We start from the raw sequence: 21,082 nt of genomic DNA, 5'->3' as shown, positions 1-21,082 counted from the left end.
AATATTTTATCTGAAATCCACAAACAAGTAAGTTCTATTTAGACAAAACACCTGATAACACAGAACTCAGGTGAAATGCTCTTTTCATTCTGAGATGGATCCTATTAGTCACAAACCTTTGCTTTCTTTTTCATGAGTAAAATAGCTTTGAAGACCTTTGCTCAGAGTTGATCCTCAGATTTCAATTGCACTCTCACCATGAAAACCAAAATCCAAAGGATAAAGACAAAATTTTGGGGTATTACTCACCAAAACTTGAAGTTCATTTTCCAAAGAATCTTTAACTTGACTTACTGCACTCAAGTTTTTCTCAAGGTCAAGAAGCTTTTGCTCTTTGCCCTGCAGTTCTTTGGCCAGATTACTAGCCTAACAAAGATGATGAAATGGAGTAAAATAAAATTACAAACATGAATGTAAAAACAGGAAAATTAAAAATAGAATCTGAAAGAAATAACTATAATATTAAAATCACTGTAAGATGAAAAATAAAAAAAACTGAAGAAAAACAATGTGATGTATTAACTGAGCGAAGGTGATTTCCACCGATGACTACATCACAGTACTAATTGCATCTTGGAATATATTTGAAATCATTAAAATTTGGTTCTCTTGGAATTAACGATGAAAACATTATTTAATAGCAGACATTTCTCATACATTCAAAATTTCCAAAGTTACAGCATCAGTTGAACTAATATTCTTGGTTCTTTATTGTTTTAATCTTTTTTATCTGATAAATTTAGCATTTATGTTTCAACTGGCTATTCAGACCAATACACATACGGTGATGTAATTTTTCAAAAGGCTCTACCACACCAAGGGGTAGTACAGAAATCCAGTGTGACCTCAAAAATAGAGTCAAAGGTCTCTAGAAATCCAGTATCTTGGAACCATCTGTGAAGAGTTTAGGAAAGCTATTTCTGTTTACTTTCCCACTACTCTTAACAATTAGAGCTCAAGCTTGTCAGGTCATGCATAGATTGGGGGTGTGGAGGAACTCCCAAAGTGAGATTATACCTTAGCGCTTTTATCCCTAGCTGCAGTGGTGGAACAACTTTCAAGTACTGAATGCCATGCTATCAACTTTAAAGAGATATTTCATCTAAATCCAAGAAAAATCTTGGTAAGATGTATCACATTGCAGTCTGTGCTTCAAAAATGCTGTGAAACAGTGCCTAACAACATTACTGCACATCCTTGACTTAAAGAAAGGTTCCACCAGGATCTTTTTTGCTTTCTTTTGTTTTTAAAAGCCTCTTCAATCATCTTGTTTGATGAGATGCAAGGTAGTGAAGGTACAGAGGAAACACTTCCCTCACTGAGCCCCAAGTCACTTTTTACCTGAATACCTCTACCACCAAAGGTTAAAAACTTGTTTTAAAACTTGTTATTAAGGTATGTGGATTCTTCTCCAAAACAAGTCAAATTAACTTTTCCATAACACAAAGCTTTCAGCAGAAGCATGCCAAAGCTTGCAGCAAGAAAATGCAGAAAGAATTTCTTTTTCTTTTGCTTAGTGGTGCTGACTGACCACTAGAAACCTGTTTAGAGACATGACCCAGTTAACACTTTTCTCTAAACCTCCTCAGATGGTACTATGATATGCATTCAATAAAACTTGTTTTTTCTGTGATGTTTGCTATAGCAGATTAGAACAGTACAAATGTAAAATAAAAACAAAGTAAAAATAAAAGGATGGATGTTGATACAAACCTTGCTACTTCCATCAACCTTTTCAGTCTCTAAATTCTGAATTTGTTTCTCAGCTGCCTCAAGCTGCTTGCTAAGTTTCTGGATTTCCAATTTACCTTCAGAATTGGCTTTCTGAAGTGCAGCAAGGTCCAAAAGCTTTTCTTCAGCAGCTTTGATCTGTGGTGTAAGACTATCAATAACTTTGGTTTGTTCATTGTACTTGGCTTGCAGTACCTCTAGCTCCTTTACCTTTATTTCAGCTTCCTGTAATTTGTTTAAAGTGTCTTCCATTTCTACTAGATGCTGATCTTCCACACTTTCCAGTTTGGTCTTCAGGCTTTCCAGGTTTTGCTCTTTCTCCTCTGTGACTGCCAACAGTTTTGCTTTCAGTGATTCAATCTCTTTTAAATGATGAGATTTTTCATTTTCTTGTTTCAGTTTTAAATTTGACATTTCATTTTCATAGTCTAACTTAATCTTCTCAATCTGAGTCTTTAACTCTGCAAATTCTGCTGTCTGAGCCCCTACACCTTTGCTGAAAGAAACTTTTAGTTCTTCCATTGCTTGCTGATGGGAGGCAATTGCAGATTCCAGCTTTGACTTCCATAGCTCTATTACATCTGAATTCTCCTTGTTGGCGTGATCAAGCTTAGTTTTCAAGGATTCATTTTCTTTTGCCATCCTCTCATTTGATGCTGAAAGTGATTTGATCTCTTTCTGCAATGCTTCTTCACTAATTCCAAACTTCTCTTTCAGTGAATTCATCTCATTCTGATGTTCTTTGCTAACTGCTGCCATTCTTTCTTGCAAAGAACTTATTTCTTGTAACAATGAAAGAGAAGTGTCCACATCATCCATGTGTTTACTAGACTCTAATCTCCCTCGAAGCTCAGCTACTTCCTTCACCCGCAACGCTAGATCTCTTTCTAGTTCCATGATGCGAGATTTTTCTGATACCGTGGCCACCTATTATTAACAGCATTTTAAGAAAAGAAGAAAGAATTATAAAAGATAAGTTTAATACAAAGACACTTAGGCCTCACTGAAAAGAAACCACCAAGTGTTGCAAACTAACGTCATTAGTGTATTCTTACCAGAAATTTGGATTAGAATACCTTTCAGTTTTTGTCAACTCCTATTTCTGTGGAAATTCTAAAGAAACCTTAAGTAAAAGGAAATGATGCTTTTACATTGAAGGCTGTGAAACAAGACCAACCATTGTTTCACTTATGTATAAATTACTGCTTTAAAAAAGGAAAAATGTCCACATCTTCGTATTACATGCATATCGCATTCTCTCTAAAGGTGGAATTTAGTTAAATTCATTTTTCTGAAGTTAACTAGAAATAACAACTTGCTAAACAACTTGCAAACTATGCTTATGTATATTATCAATGTTTAACAAAATGTTCCTCAGAATCATTTAAAAGCAGACTGAAAAAGAAAGGAGAACCCCGAGGTCTTTATTTGTTGAAATAACTGCTTCCAAATTCATCTCATGCCAGCTATGGGACTGTCAGAGAAAAGTAAAAACACATTTTTAGCCCACAAATCCTTTGAAACTCCTTCTATATCCACTCCAATTTCCCTCTGAAAAAGTGTCCTCACATTATCTGAGCTTTCACTGACTGTTGAAGCAGCTTGTAGAATGGAAAAGCATGCAAAGCTACCACAATTATTTCTAATTAGGAAGCTACTGTTTCAACCTCCTTATTATACCAACATCCTGAAAAAAATATTACTTACCTGCAACTCCTTTTTAAAAGTACTTATTATAAAGCACATTCTTGGTTTTATAACATTTATCCCTACCTCAACTTCAAGGAAAGCTGCATGTATGAGCATGAGAGTATATATATATATAAACTCCTTAAGACCTGACATCTGCTGAACTTCTGACTTGGGACAAAGCATGTCCAGTAATATTTTGACAGGCAACAGTATTACTAATGCTACTGGGATATCCATGAAACAATTATGTCACGGGTGGAAAAAAAGAACTAAAAAGCCACTGCAAACCATGATTTAGCAAAGCAAGTAGTACCACAACTATTTAAGACCTCAGAAATCAAGCCCCAAATACTAAGTTTATGTTAAAAGCATTGGCACAGTCGATCTTACTTTTTTTGGATTTAATGAACTTTGCTACTTCTAAAAATGAACCACTGAACACCACTTTATGTCAATTCACATTCCCATTTGCTACTTTTGACTTGGAATCAAGTATTAATTTTGCAGTTTTAAGACATCTTACCTGAATTCTTCTGAAGAAATGAGTATACATATACAGGCATACACACACGCAACACATTTGAGCAACAGCTCAAAATGAATGCTAATTTTTAAAGTGTTCCAGCTATATCTATAGCAGGTACTGATCACGGCAGGAGCAAGGATCTGTTTCAGCATGTGTTATACCCAGCAGACTGTGTCATCAGAATCTTCCACAACACAAATCAGTCTTGTTATTTAAATAGTGAAAACCATTACCCTAGTGTCTTCTAACTCCCTCTGGAGTTTGTCAGCTTTGGTCTTTTCAAAGAGCAGGCTCTGTTCAAGCTCCTTAATGCGGGCATGCTCCAGTTTGGTCTGCGTCTGTTAGTAAAAAGGGAAAGGAAGAGAACACAACGGTGCCACCATCACATGCCAGCACAAGAGGAGGAAGCCACATGCAGGCCGTGCTGCCAGAATCTTCTACCAATGATGAGCAGAGAAGATGCAGTGGATAAAATGAACAGGGAAATGCTATGGATGAGAAAGATGGACTGAAAGTGTAAATGGACTGACGTGTAAATAAAATAAAAAAATGTAAAAAAATAAATCACAAACAAAGAAATATGAACAAAAAAGTTTCATGCAGCCGAGTAGAAGTTATTTATCAGTACATGAAGTTTTCAGCACAAATTAGAATCGTTATGTAAAAAATATATATGTGTATATATATCTATGCCTGTTCTAACAGGATAGTAAGTCCCTTTCCTTGTCATCCCTCTAACTTTTTTCTTTAATGTATTTGGCTTATTTTACAAATGGTTTAGTTATTAACCAGGGGACAAAAATTCACCACTGAAGCTCATGTGACAAATAAAAACTTTTAATTTTTCTGGGTTTTGGTTTTTTTTGTTGTTTGTTTTTTTTTTTTTTTTAATAGTAGCTGTATCTCAGATGTCAGCCATAAAAATCCTTTTGGACAAGACCTGGGAATATTAAGGTTCATTTGAATAGAAAGAGAATGGTTGTCTATAACTGCAGAACCCTCTTAGTTCTTCCCCCTCCTCCTCTTTCAGGAAGGAAGCAAACAACAAGTAAGATTCTCTAAAACCAGGTAAAAAAGTGATTCAGTCTGGTTGCTCTATAGTTACTGAAGTCTAAATACACTGAACAAGATGTGGATGTAAGGGAAAAAAAAGTAAGATCTTTATAACAGGCTCCTAAAGGGAAGCAGATGAAGCTAAGTGAGCAGGTACCTCCTGCCTTTTGCTTATAAAGAGGTAGACTTTTTAGCAAGAACACAGAATATTGGATATTCTGGCTTGATACCCAGATACTCCCAGAGGCTCACAAGAGAGCTTGAAGTTTGAGAGATGCAGGTAAAGTCCAGCAGCTAGTTGAAATCTGACCTTCACCTCTGAAGTAGGGAAAAGGTGGGCAGGAGAATAAAAGAAAAATACAAGAGGTAAGAACCAGGTGCCATGCTTGTTTCTGAAGTGCTGAGATTCGAGTATTTTGTCAATCTTGACAGGTCACTGTTAGTTTAGGTTTACTAAACAATTCAAATCAAAAGGATTATGAAAGTCTATTGTTGCTTCACAGTGTCTTTTCCAAAATGAGCAGCTTTTCAGGGCTGGCCCATACTGAAAGTAAGGTGGATGTCCAGAAGAAGACTGAATGAAGTTGAAGATTTGTTTATCAACTGAAAAAGTTCCATTCATCAGTCCTGATGAAAGTTCTCCACACAGCTTTACTGCAGCCGTTAATTTACTGCAGAACAAAGTAACACAGTAACCCAAAACCCTATGAACTACTATTAACAGAGGAGAGTCCTGCAACCTGAACAGCTACCCATTGAACACTGGATTGAAAGAAACCGAAAAGGCAGGAAGACGCGTGAATAATTCCAAAGCCACACTGCTGCCAAAGCCACAGTGCAGCAGTGTGTGCACAGCTGGCAGGACACTGCTGCTTCTCTGATCTTTGTAATATGATATTTAAAAATCCCTACAGAACCACGTTATTTATAGAGTGACAAGCTGATTAGTACTGCCTCCAAACCAGCCGCAGCAGTTAAAGATCTTATGTCGTCTCTGCAGAGCAAGTGGGATGGGGATGAGCCTCTTGTTTTGCTTCAGGCCTGTTCTCCTCCAAACACAGTATTCCTTCTGACAGCATCAAGTTATCTTCTTTCCCAAAAGCATGCAGACATCTGGTGGTTTAATTTTTTAAACATTTTTCCAGCTGAAAACAGTTGGCTGTTTTACTGTGTAGTTACTAGGTCCAAAATACTAAAATCCACAAATACTAAAAGTCACTTCTGTGATTCGTCTATTTTTTGAAATTCCATAGCAGATTTGTTTCTCTATCAGTGGAAGATCTTCAGTGTATATGGGGGAAAAAAACCCACGAGAACACATATTATTGTTTTTGCCTCCCATAGCCTTTGAAAATGGAACTAAGCATTCTAACAGAAATAGCAATATTTTATAAGTGGCTATAATTCAGTTCCCTCTCTGAGACAGGTATCAGTTCCAATCCACAACACAATTTTAAGTCTGAAAAGTAATCTATTTTTTTAAAATTGAATATTCATACCTTCCTTGCTCTAATTTACCAAAGGGATCTATTAAAACACAAGAAACCCCAAACCTGATAGTTGCAGGATTCTCCCAACATGACTTTGCAAAATATGCTATCTTAAGTTTTTCTATGCTTCATAAACCCCAGAACATTTTGATCATTAATTTTATAGACATTGCTTTACTACTGCAAAGGTCAGATATACCATCACTGATTACTGGGGATTTTTTTAATCCCATCTCTTATATATTACAAAAGGAAATAAGTTAAAATCCTACCAAAATGGGAATAAAATTAAAAAAAACAAACCAAACAAAACGGCAGAGGTCTTTGCTGGACACCTTTTTCCCCATTTAGGGCATGAGGAATTATCCTTTAAACAAGTCTGATTTCCAAAGGACAGGTTCCAGTTTCCCTGAGGTAAAAATCACTGCAAAGTTTTGAATCACTCAAATTTCTCTCCTGATCCTCTAGAGAGAAATGTCTAAATAATTATGTTTCTCTTTGAGGAAACCCAGAGCACAGTAAACTGAGAAAAACAGAGTACTACAAAACGAAGAATTTGATTGTAAACCTTAACTTGGATGGAAAAGAAAAACAGAAAAGAAAAAAAAAAACAACCACCAAACCCAACAACAAAGGAAGCATCTTCACCTTCTCCAAAGCTTTGCAGTTAGATTAAGAGTGATAGGGAAATGGGACAAGCCTTACACTGCCTTGAACCTTAAAGTGTTCCACTCAAACTTCAGAGACCAGTCATCAGCTATTTTCAGCACTTGTATATTCTAGATACTCTCTCACTTCAAAATAAACCTTACTGTTAAGTTTTCCATCTATAGGTCAAACTGTGAAATTGTGCTGAAGCTATAAATGCTGATAATCAGTTCTAGGATAGGGGCAAGACGACCTTCAGTCCCTTCGTGCAGGGATAACAATCACAGAACATGACTGAGATTACGAAGCATTAGCCTAGAAACTAAGTGATCACCCACTTCTCTCCTTTAGAGAGTGAAGATATCAATTTTTTATGGAAAAATTAGAATAGGGAAATCAGGAGTAAAGATAGGATTAAACAAGGAGTGCACAAAACAAGAAAAAGGAAGGGCACATGCAGATTTACTTCTAACACACCGTGAGCCTGATTGGAAGAATAGAGGAGACCCAGATCGCTGAAGTAGCTTCGCAAAAGGAACACCTAAGAATGCACAGCAGGAAACCAGTTTTAGTCTTGAGAACTTCCTATCTTGGCTGGGGATGCAGGAGAGGAGGCAGCCTGGGATAAATTTTCCTGAGTCCAATCAAAGAGAGGGCTTTTAAATTCCACTACTCTGAGCTATGGAAGCAAGAGGGCTGCTTAAACGTCTTGTAAGGCAATTTCTGTTATCCAGTAGCATATATTTTTCCTACATAATTCAAAGAGAAGCTACATGAAGATACAGTAAAAACAGACAGCTTTGTACACTAATTCTTCAGATATTTTAAACCATCTCTCCCCTTAGAATTTCATGCCAAAAAAAGGAAAAAATATAAGGGGAGGTGGGGAACATACCGATTTTTTTTTTCCTCAGAAAAATTAATCGGCTAATTGCATACTGCATCTATTGAAGAGCAGTAGGAGCTCATAGGAAAGCATGCAGAATTTTGTGAAGAAAGCAACTAAAATCCTACATTTAAATAAAAGACATTTCAAGACACTGGACAGTCATTTTCTACAAGCTCCTATACTCTTCAATTAGTTGCAAAGTTTTTGACCCTAAAGAATTCCAATGACACATTCGCCCTCTCTTCAGTTAATGGGGATTACAACGTTTAGTCATTACACACATTCTTTTTGATAAATGTTGTAATTGCTCTGAAAGCAACATGCACACAAATACTAGAGTCAATGTTTCAATAACAGATTATGCAGTTAGTGAATAAGTATAAGCATTTTCTGCACACAATCTGTTAACATGGGACATCTCTGCACATTTAAGTGCCCTCTTACATTTTCTGGGTCTTCCGAAATCTGCCTCTTTCGCTATCAGTAAAATTAAAAACAAACAAACAAAAATATTTCACCTGCAGACTTAGCACTATCATTCCAACACAAACAACAGGATACATTTCATTATCTTGAATTCAGTTTAAACTCTTGAAGTTATGCAGCTTGACAAACCAGAGTCTTTAAGATGGTTTGCCATGACTATCAACTGATTTAACAAAAAATAAAAAATTAAAATTTTCCATGAACTAAGCAATAAAAGGAGCATTCTATGAAGAGTCTAGGTAGGTATCTTAAAATGAATGGAAGACTAAAATAAAAGAAATGTTATATGAAATGAATAATTTTCATAAGGCTAGCACTTTGATCATAAATGGTTCACAGGAACACAAGTTAATTAAGTTTGTACTTTATGTTGTACAAGAAGTTCTATGATTTTTCGGATTGGACAACAACAGAGTAGAACAACTAAAAAGGATCTTGCTCTTTAATTTGAAATTTGGGATAAAAATTGGCAGGGTTCAAATATCAGAGAGTAATCCTTCATTAAATGTTTCCTATTCTGATTGTGTAATAACATACTGTGTTTTAGCCCAGCATTATAGTTATCCAAACAGTAGAAAGATAAAAATTGCACACATTAATTGCTGTTTAGATTTTGTGTACAATGACTCTCGGGACAAAACATTCTTTGGTAATCAATCTTCCCTAAGGAAAGCACAGGGATTATTCAAAAAGTTGATTTAAGACAAACAGAACTAGTCTTCAATATTAATTTCCAAAGGCATAAATATTAACTTGCAATGTCATAACTTCAAAATGATTTTTTGTTGGTGGTTACTTTTAAGCAATTTCAGAAACATTAGTAAGATATAATGTAAAGTAACAAAAAGTAGGGTTTTCTATGAATTAATTTAATTACTTTAAACAACTACAGCCATTTCACAGTACAACCCTTGCTAAAGTGTGTAACTGAATTAAGGGTGCAATCCTGTAGTTTCAGGACTGTTAGCTTACTCCAGGACTGCAGAACTGAGAATCACTTTCATGTGCTTTACATATGCTTGGACCAGTGTTGCATCTATTAACCATTCTTGCCTTTCTGTTTTAGAGAACAGTAGTACACTTAATCTGAACTGACAGCATTTCTGTGTCCTATTATATATCCTGTTTACAAAGCTGGAGATGTTTTACCTCTAGGTCTCCTTTGGTAATGGATTCTTCTTCCACACGGAACTGAAGGTCTTCAACTTTCCTGTGGGGACAATTAATTAAAATTCAGATAACTTTGAAAGAAAATGCTTTCAAGCTAACATTTCAGTGGAAATCAGAACTACAGCGACATCATTCTCACTGTACCAGAAAATTGCAAGAAACATTTAGGAGAATTCTCTCACAGGAAGCATCAGAGAACAGGAAAGCTGCTGTCTTTAAGACACACCCACTGACAAAGTAAGGCATCAGTCTTCCTGCAGCTCTACAAAGGAAGTATTTTGTTGCATTTTCTGATGAGTTAAAAAGAAAACCTTTAAGTCATCATTGATTCTCTCATTCTGTCACCCTTCTGCACGTCCTCAAAAGAGGAGACCTAAATGAACAGTTTGATGTCACATTCTGCATGTTCTACCATTCACCTAAGAAACAGTCCGAAAGTTAGGACACATCCAAGAAACTCATGGGCTTTCTAGAAGCGTGCTTGTCAACTTGCATCAAAACTCTAGCACAGACAAACGTGTTAGGTGTCAACGTGAACTGCAAGATGCAGAATGGGAGCGCAAGCAAGAACATTAACTTGCCTTGCCCATACAGGAGTCTTAGAATGAGAAGACCGAAGTGAGAAGCTACTGTCTGACTTAAAATTTGCAAGCAGTTATTTCTTCCCTCCCCTGAGTCTGGTATACCCCAGTGAACAGGGGGACAGATCTCTTCCTTTTCCCCTTGATCCTTTCAACACTAAGATGTTGCGAAGGAAGAGACAAGCATGTCATCTTTCCTTGAATTACACACGTTGCTGGTGCCTGCAGCTTGGCTGGCAAACATAGAAATCATTGCATCAAAGGGAGTTACAAGTGATGGATGTCTAAAATAAAAGGACAGCAAGAACTTACTACTGGAAGTGGGTCTCACCAACGTGCTTTGGGAAACAGAGGATTAAAGATTATTTGACTTCAAGTCACTGCTGAGACTGACTTGAATACATATTACAGAGAACTTTCAAAGTAAATAAGTCTACAGTGGTTAGGAGGAAGGAGAAATATTACACCACCGAAGCCGTGAAATGTTTTCCCTGCTGCAGGATGTCACTTCGGTGAATGGGTAGCAGGCGCAGAGCAGCACTGCCACGCTGCCTAGCAACATGCTGAAGGTGAGCTCAAGGCCATGGAGGATTGCGGTAAAACAGCCCCCCACCGACCTGGCATTCAGCAAAAGTAGGTCCACAGCCAGGCTACCGGAGGTGCTGCAAAGCTGCTTGCCTTTTCTTTTTTTTTTTTCTTTTTTTTTTTTTCCCCCCTTTTTTCCTTTTTTTTTTAAATTTAAAAACCCACTGCATTTTTTCATAGAAAATAAACAAATAATTCCAGACCTAACTCTACTGCTTGTTCTGAAAATTCAGTTAGAGTGGGTCCCATAAGAAGGCAGCATGAAAGTTGTAAAGGAATTACCCCCCCACCATTGCATTTTCTCATGTCTGATTTCTAGTTTTACGTTGACATCTGACTGATATCAGGGACACGCACAAGCCTACCCAGCAGACTCACAATGTGTTTCTAAATAGACTCTCACTTTTCAAAAGCATTCCAAATCCACCAAAACAGTCTATCAGATTATTTCCTCACCCAATCTTGTCCCAACAATTTACCAGATTATTTCCTTTCCTAACCTCACCTTACCTATTTGGTAATCTCAGTTCCCTTCTTCAAGTGGTTACAAAAGGCGATTAAAATAATGGCTTTGATGATCTTCCTGTAAGAGACAAACCCTACCTAGAAGCACATGACTAGTAGTAATAAATTATTCACAAGAGAACTAAACTGTAAATTCTTAATCTAGCACTGTCAGGAAATGAGATTATAAAAATTTTCATTCTGAAGTCAAAGAAGAGTATTTCAAGAAGATCAGGCATGATCCATTCATTTCACATGAGTAGGAATAAAATCCTTCATAACAGAAAGCAATTATAAAAGGAGTGAGTTGCATGAAATTAAGCTATAAGTAATAGTTACAGCTTCTAAAAAAAGTCCACTTTCTTTGCCTTTCCCTCCCCAAATTTAAGAGTTTCGGTTTTAGTATTAATTTTAAGAAACTGTAATATGATTTTATATAATAATTATCCCTATCTGCATTATTTGTAATTTGTTTCATATTTCAAAGTCACCACAGCATTTGCTTTTAATGGAAAGTTTATTAACAGTTATACTAATAAAAACAGTGTTCAGTTACCTTTTCTCTTCCTCAAGCTGATTGAGAAGCTCCACTTTTTCCCTATCAGCAGCCTCCACCATAGCTCGTAGCTGGTCCATTTTTGCTTCCATCTCCAGTACATGCTAATTAGCAAGAAGAATAAGAAAAAAATCTTGGAAATTTTTTCCAAGTTATGTATCTATATCTTAGTAATCACAATTTGGTAAAGTGATAGGCCAAGGCACAGGAATGTTATAATATTCAAATATGCATATAATAAAAGAAAACCATCACTTATTGAGATGTGTGGAGAAGTTCAACCAAAATTAGTTAAATGAAATAGATTTGCTATCTCATCAAGCCAAAGCTCCCACAAAGAAGATCTCATAGGTATGGACTACTTTAGTTTTAGAACACCATCTCTTACTCCCAGGGCTTTTGAATAAGAGAACACAATTTTGGAAATTAAGTCAATTGTCTTAAAGCCTCTATTTTAAGAACAGCAACACCACTCTTACCCGATCATGTCCATCGCGAACAAGTGCTAATTCCTGCTCTATTTCCCCTACATGACTGGTTGCTTTTGCAACTTCTGCCCTCTCCAGGTCCCTTTCTGCCAGGAGCTGTTCAATGTGTTGCTGCTTCTCTTTCAGTGCCTCCTGTAGGGCTGTGGTACCAGAAATTTTTCTTGCATACCGGGAGGATGTTTCTGTCAACTTCACAAAGTAAGTAAGTTAAAAAATCATTCTGTATCAAGTGAAAACAAGGGATATCTCCAGACTCTACAAACATTGGGTTAGTCAAGCAAATGCTTTCTGTGACCTACTGTACCCTCTCCTTTTACATTTAAATTACTTTATTTTCTAGAATTTAACAATGGCCATATACGTGTAATAAGACTGCTTTGTAGCAATCAGCAGGTAGTGTGTAGGAGACAGAAGGGTTAAAGTGAAAACAAAAGGCTAGCCTCAATTGAAGGTGTGCTTAGTAGACTCACACAAAGGCTAGCTCATGTTTCTAAGCATCTTTTTGCATCAAAAAAAGAAAGGCAGCCTTTTAGCAAGTTAAAAACATTGTGCCTCTAGTTACAAAGTCATCATCTTGGGTCACCAGCAACAGTATAACATTCCCAAATGCTCTATCAAATGCTTTTGGAACTCCAGTTAGCATTTTGCACCTCTACTATGGCAATAAGACATTGAGTATGAAAAGCATTTACCTTGACCTAAAAAGCCAGCCTTACAGGCAAAACCTTGTGAACAAGAACAATTAATATCTGATTAAAACATAAATCACTTGGAATTAAATTACTTCTGAAAAAAAAAAGTGAAAGACTAAACTTAAAGAATAGAAGTAAAAATGAATCAGTCTGGAGAACTATAGCTAAAATGAACCCTTAGTGTTTTCCTTGACCTTGCATGATCTCTGCTCCACTGAATGGAACCAGTGTCAGTGAAAATTCAGCATGGCCCTGTCTTCTACTTTCTCAAGAGTTTTTGAGCTAGAAGGGAAAGTAAATAAACTGAAATTATGTAATAAAAGTGGACAAGAGTTGTGAAAACAGCAAAAAGTGAACGAAAAAAATCTGATACAGCTTATAAAAACCGACCTTATGCTTAACAGCTCAGAAATGTCTAAGTATTAATGAGAATGACATCTTAACTAAAGACTTACTTAAACCAAAAAAACAATAAACAAAGGCTTGCTCTTCTGTACATTAACCTTTAGCTCTGTCTAATAGTATTACACAAGAATAGTAGCGTGTTTCTTCCATGACCCTTTCAGAGATCAAAATGTTGAACAATAGTTGCCATATACAGCCTGGAATTCTGGCATTGGACAACATCCCCAACAGAAAGCATAACATGGACATATTCTCCTGTCATCACAAAAATACACTTCCCCTACTGTTACCATGATTGCTACACAATCTTACTAACTTGTCTACCCACAGCCTTGAATGATGTGTCTACAATTCCTTGCAAATGCTGTATCAAGTGACTCAAAAGGTATGAGATAGAATAAACCATCTTTCACTTTGATGCTTAGATTAGTTGTTTCAGATCCTCTCAGTTTCAAGAAGATATCTCATTCCAGAATGTATTGCTTTTTAACAATTCTAGCTCTTCGAATCAAACTTAACTCCTGATTCCAAAAGAAATCCAAAAGAATCCAGAGAAACATCAACTTTGTTCAGACTGGGCAATAAATACAAATTGCAACAGGCAGCCCTCTTAAATCATTAGATCACCTACTTTGACAGTTGCTTTTCTTACACAGGAAGAAGAAAACAGCAACAGGCATGAATAATTGAGAATACTACGTAGGAGCCCAGCAATTTCCAGATAAGTTATAATTTTCCTAGAAACTGGAGCAATAAAAGTCTGCTGTGTCAAAACTGATTTCAGGAAATCCTGTGTCTTCAGCAGCTTAACTTTTAAAGAGGAAGTGTCAGAATTATTTTAACAGTTCTTTTAACTTGGATGGCAACCAAATGCTCACATTGCCCAAGAAAGAGAGTTGGAAGAAAGCTGGAATTTTAATTCTAGAAAAAATGGATTACAGAAGCTTTGTATTTTATGGCCCCAAACATGCAAAAGCCCTGGGGCACAACACAGAGGGCAAAATAAGAAAATATATTGTAGACATTTACAATGTGTAACTGTATTCTCTTGCTGCTTAGAATATCATAGCATATGGAATAAAATGTAGAGGTCCATATTAATGCTTTCACCACCAGCTCATGAGTTCTGCCCTGAACCTGAAGTAGCACCGTATGTCAGTGCACCGATTTCAAACTAGGGGGCACTCTGCAGCTAGAAGTGCAACTTCCAGAATGGATTAAGTAATGAAGTCCCACTGTTTGTGCCAAATAAAAATCCCTTACGCTTTTTGTGATAAGGTATTAACCCTGCTGCCCTGACCAACTGTTGACCTCTGTTCACTTGTAATCTGCTTCAGTTTTGAAGGACTATGGTAAGTCATCTGCACCTGCTGGTCAGTGGGACAGTATGCCAGCTAACCAGTTCCAGATCAGTGGGAGTGATCTCTTTCTAATTAGATGTATTTATGTACTTTGGTTTAAAAAAAGGAAAAATCTAGGGTGACTGTGGAAAAAAACCCAATTATTTCTATGCTTTTAATTGCCTTAAAAAAGAGACTTTTTAAAATTCAGCTTTCCCTGAAGATTTCCATTTTACTGCTGCAACCCAAGATTAGGACACTTATGTAACAGAGCAACTTTAAAAGAATCCATAGTAAGTGTATTAGGTGGAATTAGTACTGTGTTAGAATTCACCTGAGCCACTGTACTTTGCAACATTTAGCCTTTATGAATTCATAGGATTAAAACCAAAACTAAAAGAAAAGAAAGAGGCTTCTTGTCAGCAAAGACTTGAGAATTGCTACTTCTGTATTTCCCAGCTGATTCATCTCTTTAACAGTAAAAGAAAGCCTTTTACATTTTAGACAATTTGAAGCTTTCTGTTTAATAAAACAAGTTTGATCTATGGAAGCTTTAGTGCATACCAAATCCTCAAACACAAACCCCATATGACAGAGGTAGTGCTAGGAAAATAAGCAACTAAATGGAGATTCCAGTCAGAGAACACTGATGCCTTTTCAGTTTGTTGGCATCACAAGCCCCTTTCTTATTGCAATAACTCAGTTAGCCTGAATTAACTGTGTAAACTTAAATATTCAAATATTCTGCTACTCTTCAGGGCTAGTTAAGATTTCCTTCCTTCATGCATGCTTTGAATGAAAAAGAGAGCACAATTAAATGTATATTGTGCTCTGCCCAAGATCTGTTCTATTCTCAATTTATGCAAGTAGACCACAGGGAAGTACCACGTGGATTCCTGCTTGGGAACGTAAAGCATGCAATAGAAAAAGAAGCTTACTAGTCCTGTACGGCTTGGCTTGCTGCTTACTGAAGATGCCACAGAACTGAGAGAGCTCAGGGAAGATGCACTTGGACTACGTTTCAGGGCTGTGGGAGTCGCTATCACTTTTCGCACAGTTGTCTTTGCTTTTGCTGGTGTAGTTGATGGGAATCCAATCTTCGTAACTTTGTGGACTGGAGCAAACAAACCATATTTTGGCTGACACTGAAAATACCTTTAAAAAAGCAAAGCAGACAGATGAGAGTACTAAATTAACTTCTGTCTTTTCAGATACACAGTATGGCTTCACAAAAAATGCTAGATCAATAGTCTAAAAGTATTAAAGGACAGGGTAACAGCTGATGACAAGCTAATCTATATTAGACTGCAATTTTTTTTTTAACACTAGATTTGGAAAGGGGACTTTGAGAGGCTGAAACAGCCTGATTATATCAGACTTCAGAAATTCAGAATAAACTCTTGAGCTAGAGCTCCGTTTCCTAAAAATTCCATTCAGATTCAAAGTTTAACATGCATAGCTTTCCTCTTCGATACATTCCTCTGAGCTGCCAACAACAAATGTGATAGCAGTGAGTTAAAAATAAAAATCAGATTTTAATTAAATCAAGTAGTTTTATATTTTATTACATACCTACCTATAAATGTATGCATATTTGATTATACAGAACACATATCTTTGGTTATACATAAACAAAAACCACTTAAAATTTTAAGTTGTGATCACCTATGTTACAGTGGCACCATCCTTATAAAACCTCTTTTTGATGAGTTAAAGGACTGTTCCTTATACCAAATGAGAAAGTTAAATTGTCATGTGGATTAATGCTTTCTAAGTGTGACTTATTGGAGGAAGCAGCTATACCATTCCCAACCTTTACAATGAGGCAACTATTGGTATAGGAGCTTTCAGTTCCTGTAATCCTGGAAGATTTTCCTTAATTTCAGCTATTAAATACCCAGAGATATTTTCTTAACTGAGCATTCATTCCAAGCTGAGAAACCAAGCAGAGCAGACATTAAAAAAGCAGGAAATTGTGTTTTCCATTACCAGTCTATGAATAAAATTCACATGGAAGTAGGAGACATCAACTAATCCCATGAATGTGGGGTCGATGCAGAGTTTCAGATATGTGTAGGCATCATATATTCAAATCAGCATCTAACAATCCCCCCACACCATCAGCAGACAGTCAGGTTTACGGCCTCCCTCCCTCCCTTGATATAAAGTTTCATGTAAAATATTAAAAAAGCAAAATCTTTAAGATGGCTGCTATCCAATGATAGACTAACCTTGTTCCAGCAACAGCTCCATCATTCTTTCCCAGAGGTTCATCCAGTTCTACTCCACACCATTCTCCTTTAGCAAAGTCAGTTTCTCCCAAGAAACGCACAACTCCAGCTTTTGTTCCACCAACCTAAAGCATTAAGATACACAACTACATTTACTGCATTTCCAAATTAAAATACCACATAATGAAAAAGCGTTCAGTATAATCATGTTCACAAAGCACATTAGTGATGTGACCAGTTCTTATTTCAAGCTGCATATTCTTTCTTTGCCTATAAGTTTAATGTTGAACAGATCTTTACAACCAAATTGTTTACAGAGAGAAAAAAACAAAAACCAAAAACCAAAAAAAAACCAACAATGAAACCCAAACCAAAATCACTTCCTTAGTATTTAGTTCTGTCCAATTTGGTATTCAGGAATTTTGTCATGACTGAAGTCCACAATTCTATTAGGTGACTTGATATGGCTGTAAGATTAAAAATACATTTAAGACGACTCAGTATAACCAGCATACTGAATGCAATAGATTGGTACTATTGTTTCACTCAAATTTCTAACAGCAAATAAGGATTTCTAAAAACCGCTTATTTCTTATTCTAATTCTGTGAGGAAAAGAAAAAGAAATGAAATGAGAAAAAAGTCTTTCATACTTTCTCTAAGGAATAGTTCAGATAAACTACAATAGTACAGCCCTCTTACATTTAAAAGACTGATATAAAGCATGATGCACAGCACTTTGCAAAACTGTAGATGCAAACAGCTATTTGAATTCTTGGGGAGGGAAGAATCATTTTTTTTACCTTCACTTGAAAAAACCCAACAAACCAACCAACCAAACCACAACCAAAAAAACACTCCTAAGCGGAAGACTAGAAATCAGTTGTTTTCAAACTTATAATATTAAGTATTTGCAGCCATTCCAATTACTTGCAATGTCTGCAAGATACAGCTTTTCATAATGCCCAGGGGAAGGAAGAATTAAATTATGTGAAGAAGCAAAAGGTGTTCAGTGTGGCTGACACTTGCCAAGAAGGGCCACAAGCCAGAACTGCAGGATTCTCACAGGTCAGAATAACAATATGTTGTGTCCTATTTGTGTGCAAATCTGTTCAGCCTGTATCTCACATTATGAAAACAAGCAAATGTTAGTGAAAACCTCTTCAAGAGATTCACTGAATTCAACATGGACATTTTCAGGGCCATTGGGGTTTTTTTTCCCACTTGTGTTTTCCAGCACATGTAACACAATGAGGAATATTTTGTAGCCTTGGCAGAGAGCTTGGATGTAACCTGCTAACACAAAGACTGTAATTTTCCTTTTTATATACTAAAAAGTAAATTAGGATTTCATATAATTTTTACATTACACATTCTATTTCTTGGGGGGAACCTTCCAGGATAACTAGAAAACAAGCTCCTTGTGCCATAAATTAAGGTGCAGGATCACAGTACGTTAGATAATTCATATTAATACATTTGGGAAGTGTTCATACGAGGTTAACTGTGAGGAATCTAGGAATGGAGGACATTATCTTGCATGAGAGCACTAAGTGTCCACAAAGTACTAAGTTAGTGCACAGTAGCTGCCACACACATTTGTGCTCTAGCTTCTGGCTCACCAATTCCCAGAGCCGACAGCTCTGTTAGCAATACAAGGCTTCAGCTGGTGAGAGAAAAAAAAAAAAAAAAATCATAATCTACACTAACCTCAGAAATTCAGGGAAGAATAATTAACCTCTTTTGATATTACTAAAATAAGAAAGCTGACAGAGACATCTTTCGTCCATATTTAAGGTGGCAGCCTCCTTCACGGGTCTCATTAGAGGCAGTCTTGAAACAATGTCTAATCTGCAGATCACCTTTTATCTTGCTTTAAGTGACACTGTAGCAAATTATTACTCTTCATGGAATAAAAATACACAAAGTTTACAGTTATCATGACTCAGCCTAATATAGTATCTAGTAGAAGGTTTGGTATTTGGTGTTCTTGGCAGAGAACAGACAAACTTCCCCCCTCAAAAAATAAGTACGACTATTGTCTTAGGAAAAAAAAAGAATCGTAACCAGCCGAAAGAGACACATGGAATCCAGATCTCTGTGGCACAGTGGTGAAGAGGGAATATACAACATTTGTTAGAAGTATTTCCTGGGAAGAACTATCCTTTAAGTCAACACGTTATCCACCCTCAGACATGATCTACTTTTTCTAGAAGATAAATATAATTAACCTAAATACAAACACTAAAGTTTATCTGAGCAGTGTGAGAGAAAAACATGCATGTGTCTGTGCTATCAGTCCATACTAGGTCTTCCAAGTTGTCCTCCTTATTCCTTTTCCAGCCAGTTTGGGGGGTGGGGGGTGTTGGTTTTTTTTTCTTTAAAGATAAATTTGGAAGATATCTGTAGGTGAAAAGACTAGTTAGTTCCATGCGTTCTGTTTCCCTACCGAATTTTGTACTGTTGTCTGCCTGAATAAACAGAGTTAAATCAAAAAAGGCTGTAAAAAACCCATTAAAGAAATTAGACAGGAAAGCTAGAACAATAGCCTAGATAAGGAGCATTCCTTCAAAGACAATAGTCAGGTTTGTGGTTGCACAGAGGGATTCCTCAGCTCCCTTTACAGAACTGTTTAGCCAGGCCAAGGAATTTTATTGCAGTTTTGTGGAGCGGTGGTTGTTTTGCATAGTTATGTTGTTTATTTTTTAAAAAAAAAACAACAAAAGAAAACCAAAAAACCCAAGTCAATTACCAAAACACACACCACACAAAACCTTTCCATAGGAAGGTATGTGGGGTAAGCAAGATAAGAGCTATCTGAAGCTGGGTAGTGGAAAAGGATGACTACATGCAAAGACTCCCGGAGACAGGAAAAACTCTTGCAATCTCTTCCCCCCAACTCAAACTGTAAATAAACCTCTAGGTAAGTAATGCTAGCTCCAGGATAATACAGATTAAACTTGGGTGCAGAATATTCATTCCTTTTTGTTTCATACCTTGGCCCTGCTCATCTTCCATATTTAAGTAAAAAATGTATGGCATTTATTTTGAAGACATTGCATCCAGATCACAAACCAGGAGACAGAATCCAGTAGAAAAGCTTTGGCAATGACCAGTGCCCATTGGACCTGCTACAGCAATCACATACAGTGTATCTGCATGGGATTGCAACCCAAGGCCCAGTAGGAGTGAGCAAATGGAGGAATTCATATCCCAAGAACATATGAAGATGCACAACACGAGATCCCCAAGAGAAACAGCAATGTGACTAGCCTTGTAACCATGGTACCAGGGTTATTTTAAAACAAGATGCAAGGAAGAATGCCAAAGAATTTTTGTTTTTTTCCAAACCTAGTCAAGCTTCTTTGAATAGCCAGCTACTACATTTCTGCTTTCTGCAAATATTGAAATCTGTATTCTTACCAGTAGTAGGAATCAGAGTACACTGAGGCATCAACGAAGGTCTATATATGCAGTTTAGCTCTGTTTCAAGCAAAAGCCTGCTAAGTCTTCAGCTTTAAAGACAGGGTCAGCATTGCTCTATAAAGCCTGAATATACTGAAGACTTCCAATCATTCACAGACATCTGCCTCAAACAATATATTTATCTCCAGCTGCCATTAAGTACTCTGCATGTGACAACACACCTACCTTGAAAGCATTTAATAAAATAATCACTTATTCCCTTGGTAGTACAATGTGAGGTGCTACTGTACAACATAGTATGGTAAAGGCTTTTCTATGCATCAAAGTTGCTGTACATATACAGACTTACACTTAGTGGTCTAAAGGGCAAAAAAAGATTAAGACATGATTACACTAAACTGTATATATCACTATGAAAAAAGAATTGGTACCTACAGAATTATAGCATTTATTAGAAAAATTATTAAAAATTTTAATTATAAGAATTATAGCAAAAAAGTAAAAAAACCCAACTCAAAAAACTAGTTGCATTTGCCAGCAGATCTACTTCCCAGTAGTGCACGAAGGACTAAAAAGAAAAAAAGCCATTTC

The 21,082-nt window shown here is 36.6% G+C and overlaps 1 protein-coding gene across 11 annotated transcripts in view; it reads right to left on the bottom strand.

Moving 5' to 3' along the window:
- Positions 1–21,082, bottom strand: part of CLIP1 (CAP-Gly domain containing linker protein 1) — a 73,671-nt gene that overhangs the window by 28,555 nt on the left and 24,034 nt on the right. For 5 of the 11 annotated variants that reach the window (XM_075041277.1, XM_075041285.1, XM_075041279.1 and 2 more), the window contains exons 4-12: positions 17,068–17,192; positions 15,775–15,991; positions 12,391–12,588; positions 11,912–12,015; positions 9,665–9,725; positions 8,474–8,506; positions 4,183–4,287; positions 1,714–2,658; positions 250–366 (exon numbers count right to left, since the gene is read on the bottom strand). In XM_075041277.1, the coding sequence (XP_074897378.1) occupies positions 250–366; positions 1,714–2,658; positions 4,183–4,287; positions 8,474–8,506; positions 9,665–9,725; positions 11,912–12,015; positions 12,391–12,588; positions 15,775–15,991; positions 17,068–17,192 (1,905 nt within the window). The remainder of the gene's footprint in view (positions 1–249; positions 367–1,713; positions 2,659–4,182; positions 4,288–8,473; positions 8,507–9,664; positions 9,726–11,911; positions 12,016–12,390; positions 12,589–15,774; positions 15,992–17,067; positions 17,193–21,082) is intronic. The other 6 variants (XM_075041283.1, XM_075041287.1, XM_075041282.1 and 3 more) reach the window with 3 other exon arrangements.

Source organism: Buteo buteo, chromosome 11 (genome assembly GCF_964188355.1).
Source record: "Buteo buteo chromosome 11, bButBut1.hap1.1, whole genome shotgun sequence".
Lineage (NCBI taxonomy): Eukaryota > Metazoa > Chordata > Aves > Accipitriformes > Accipitridae > Buteo > Buteo buteo.
This window is presented reverse-complemented; position numbering and strand designations above follow the sequence as displayed.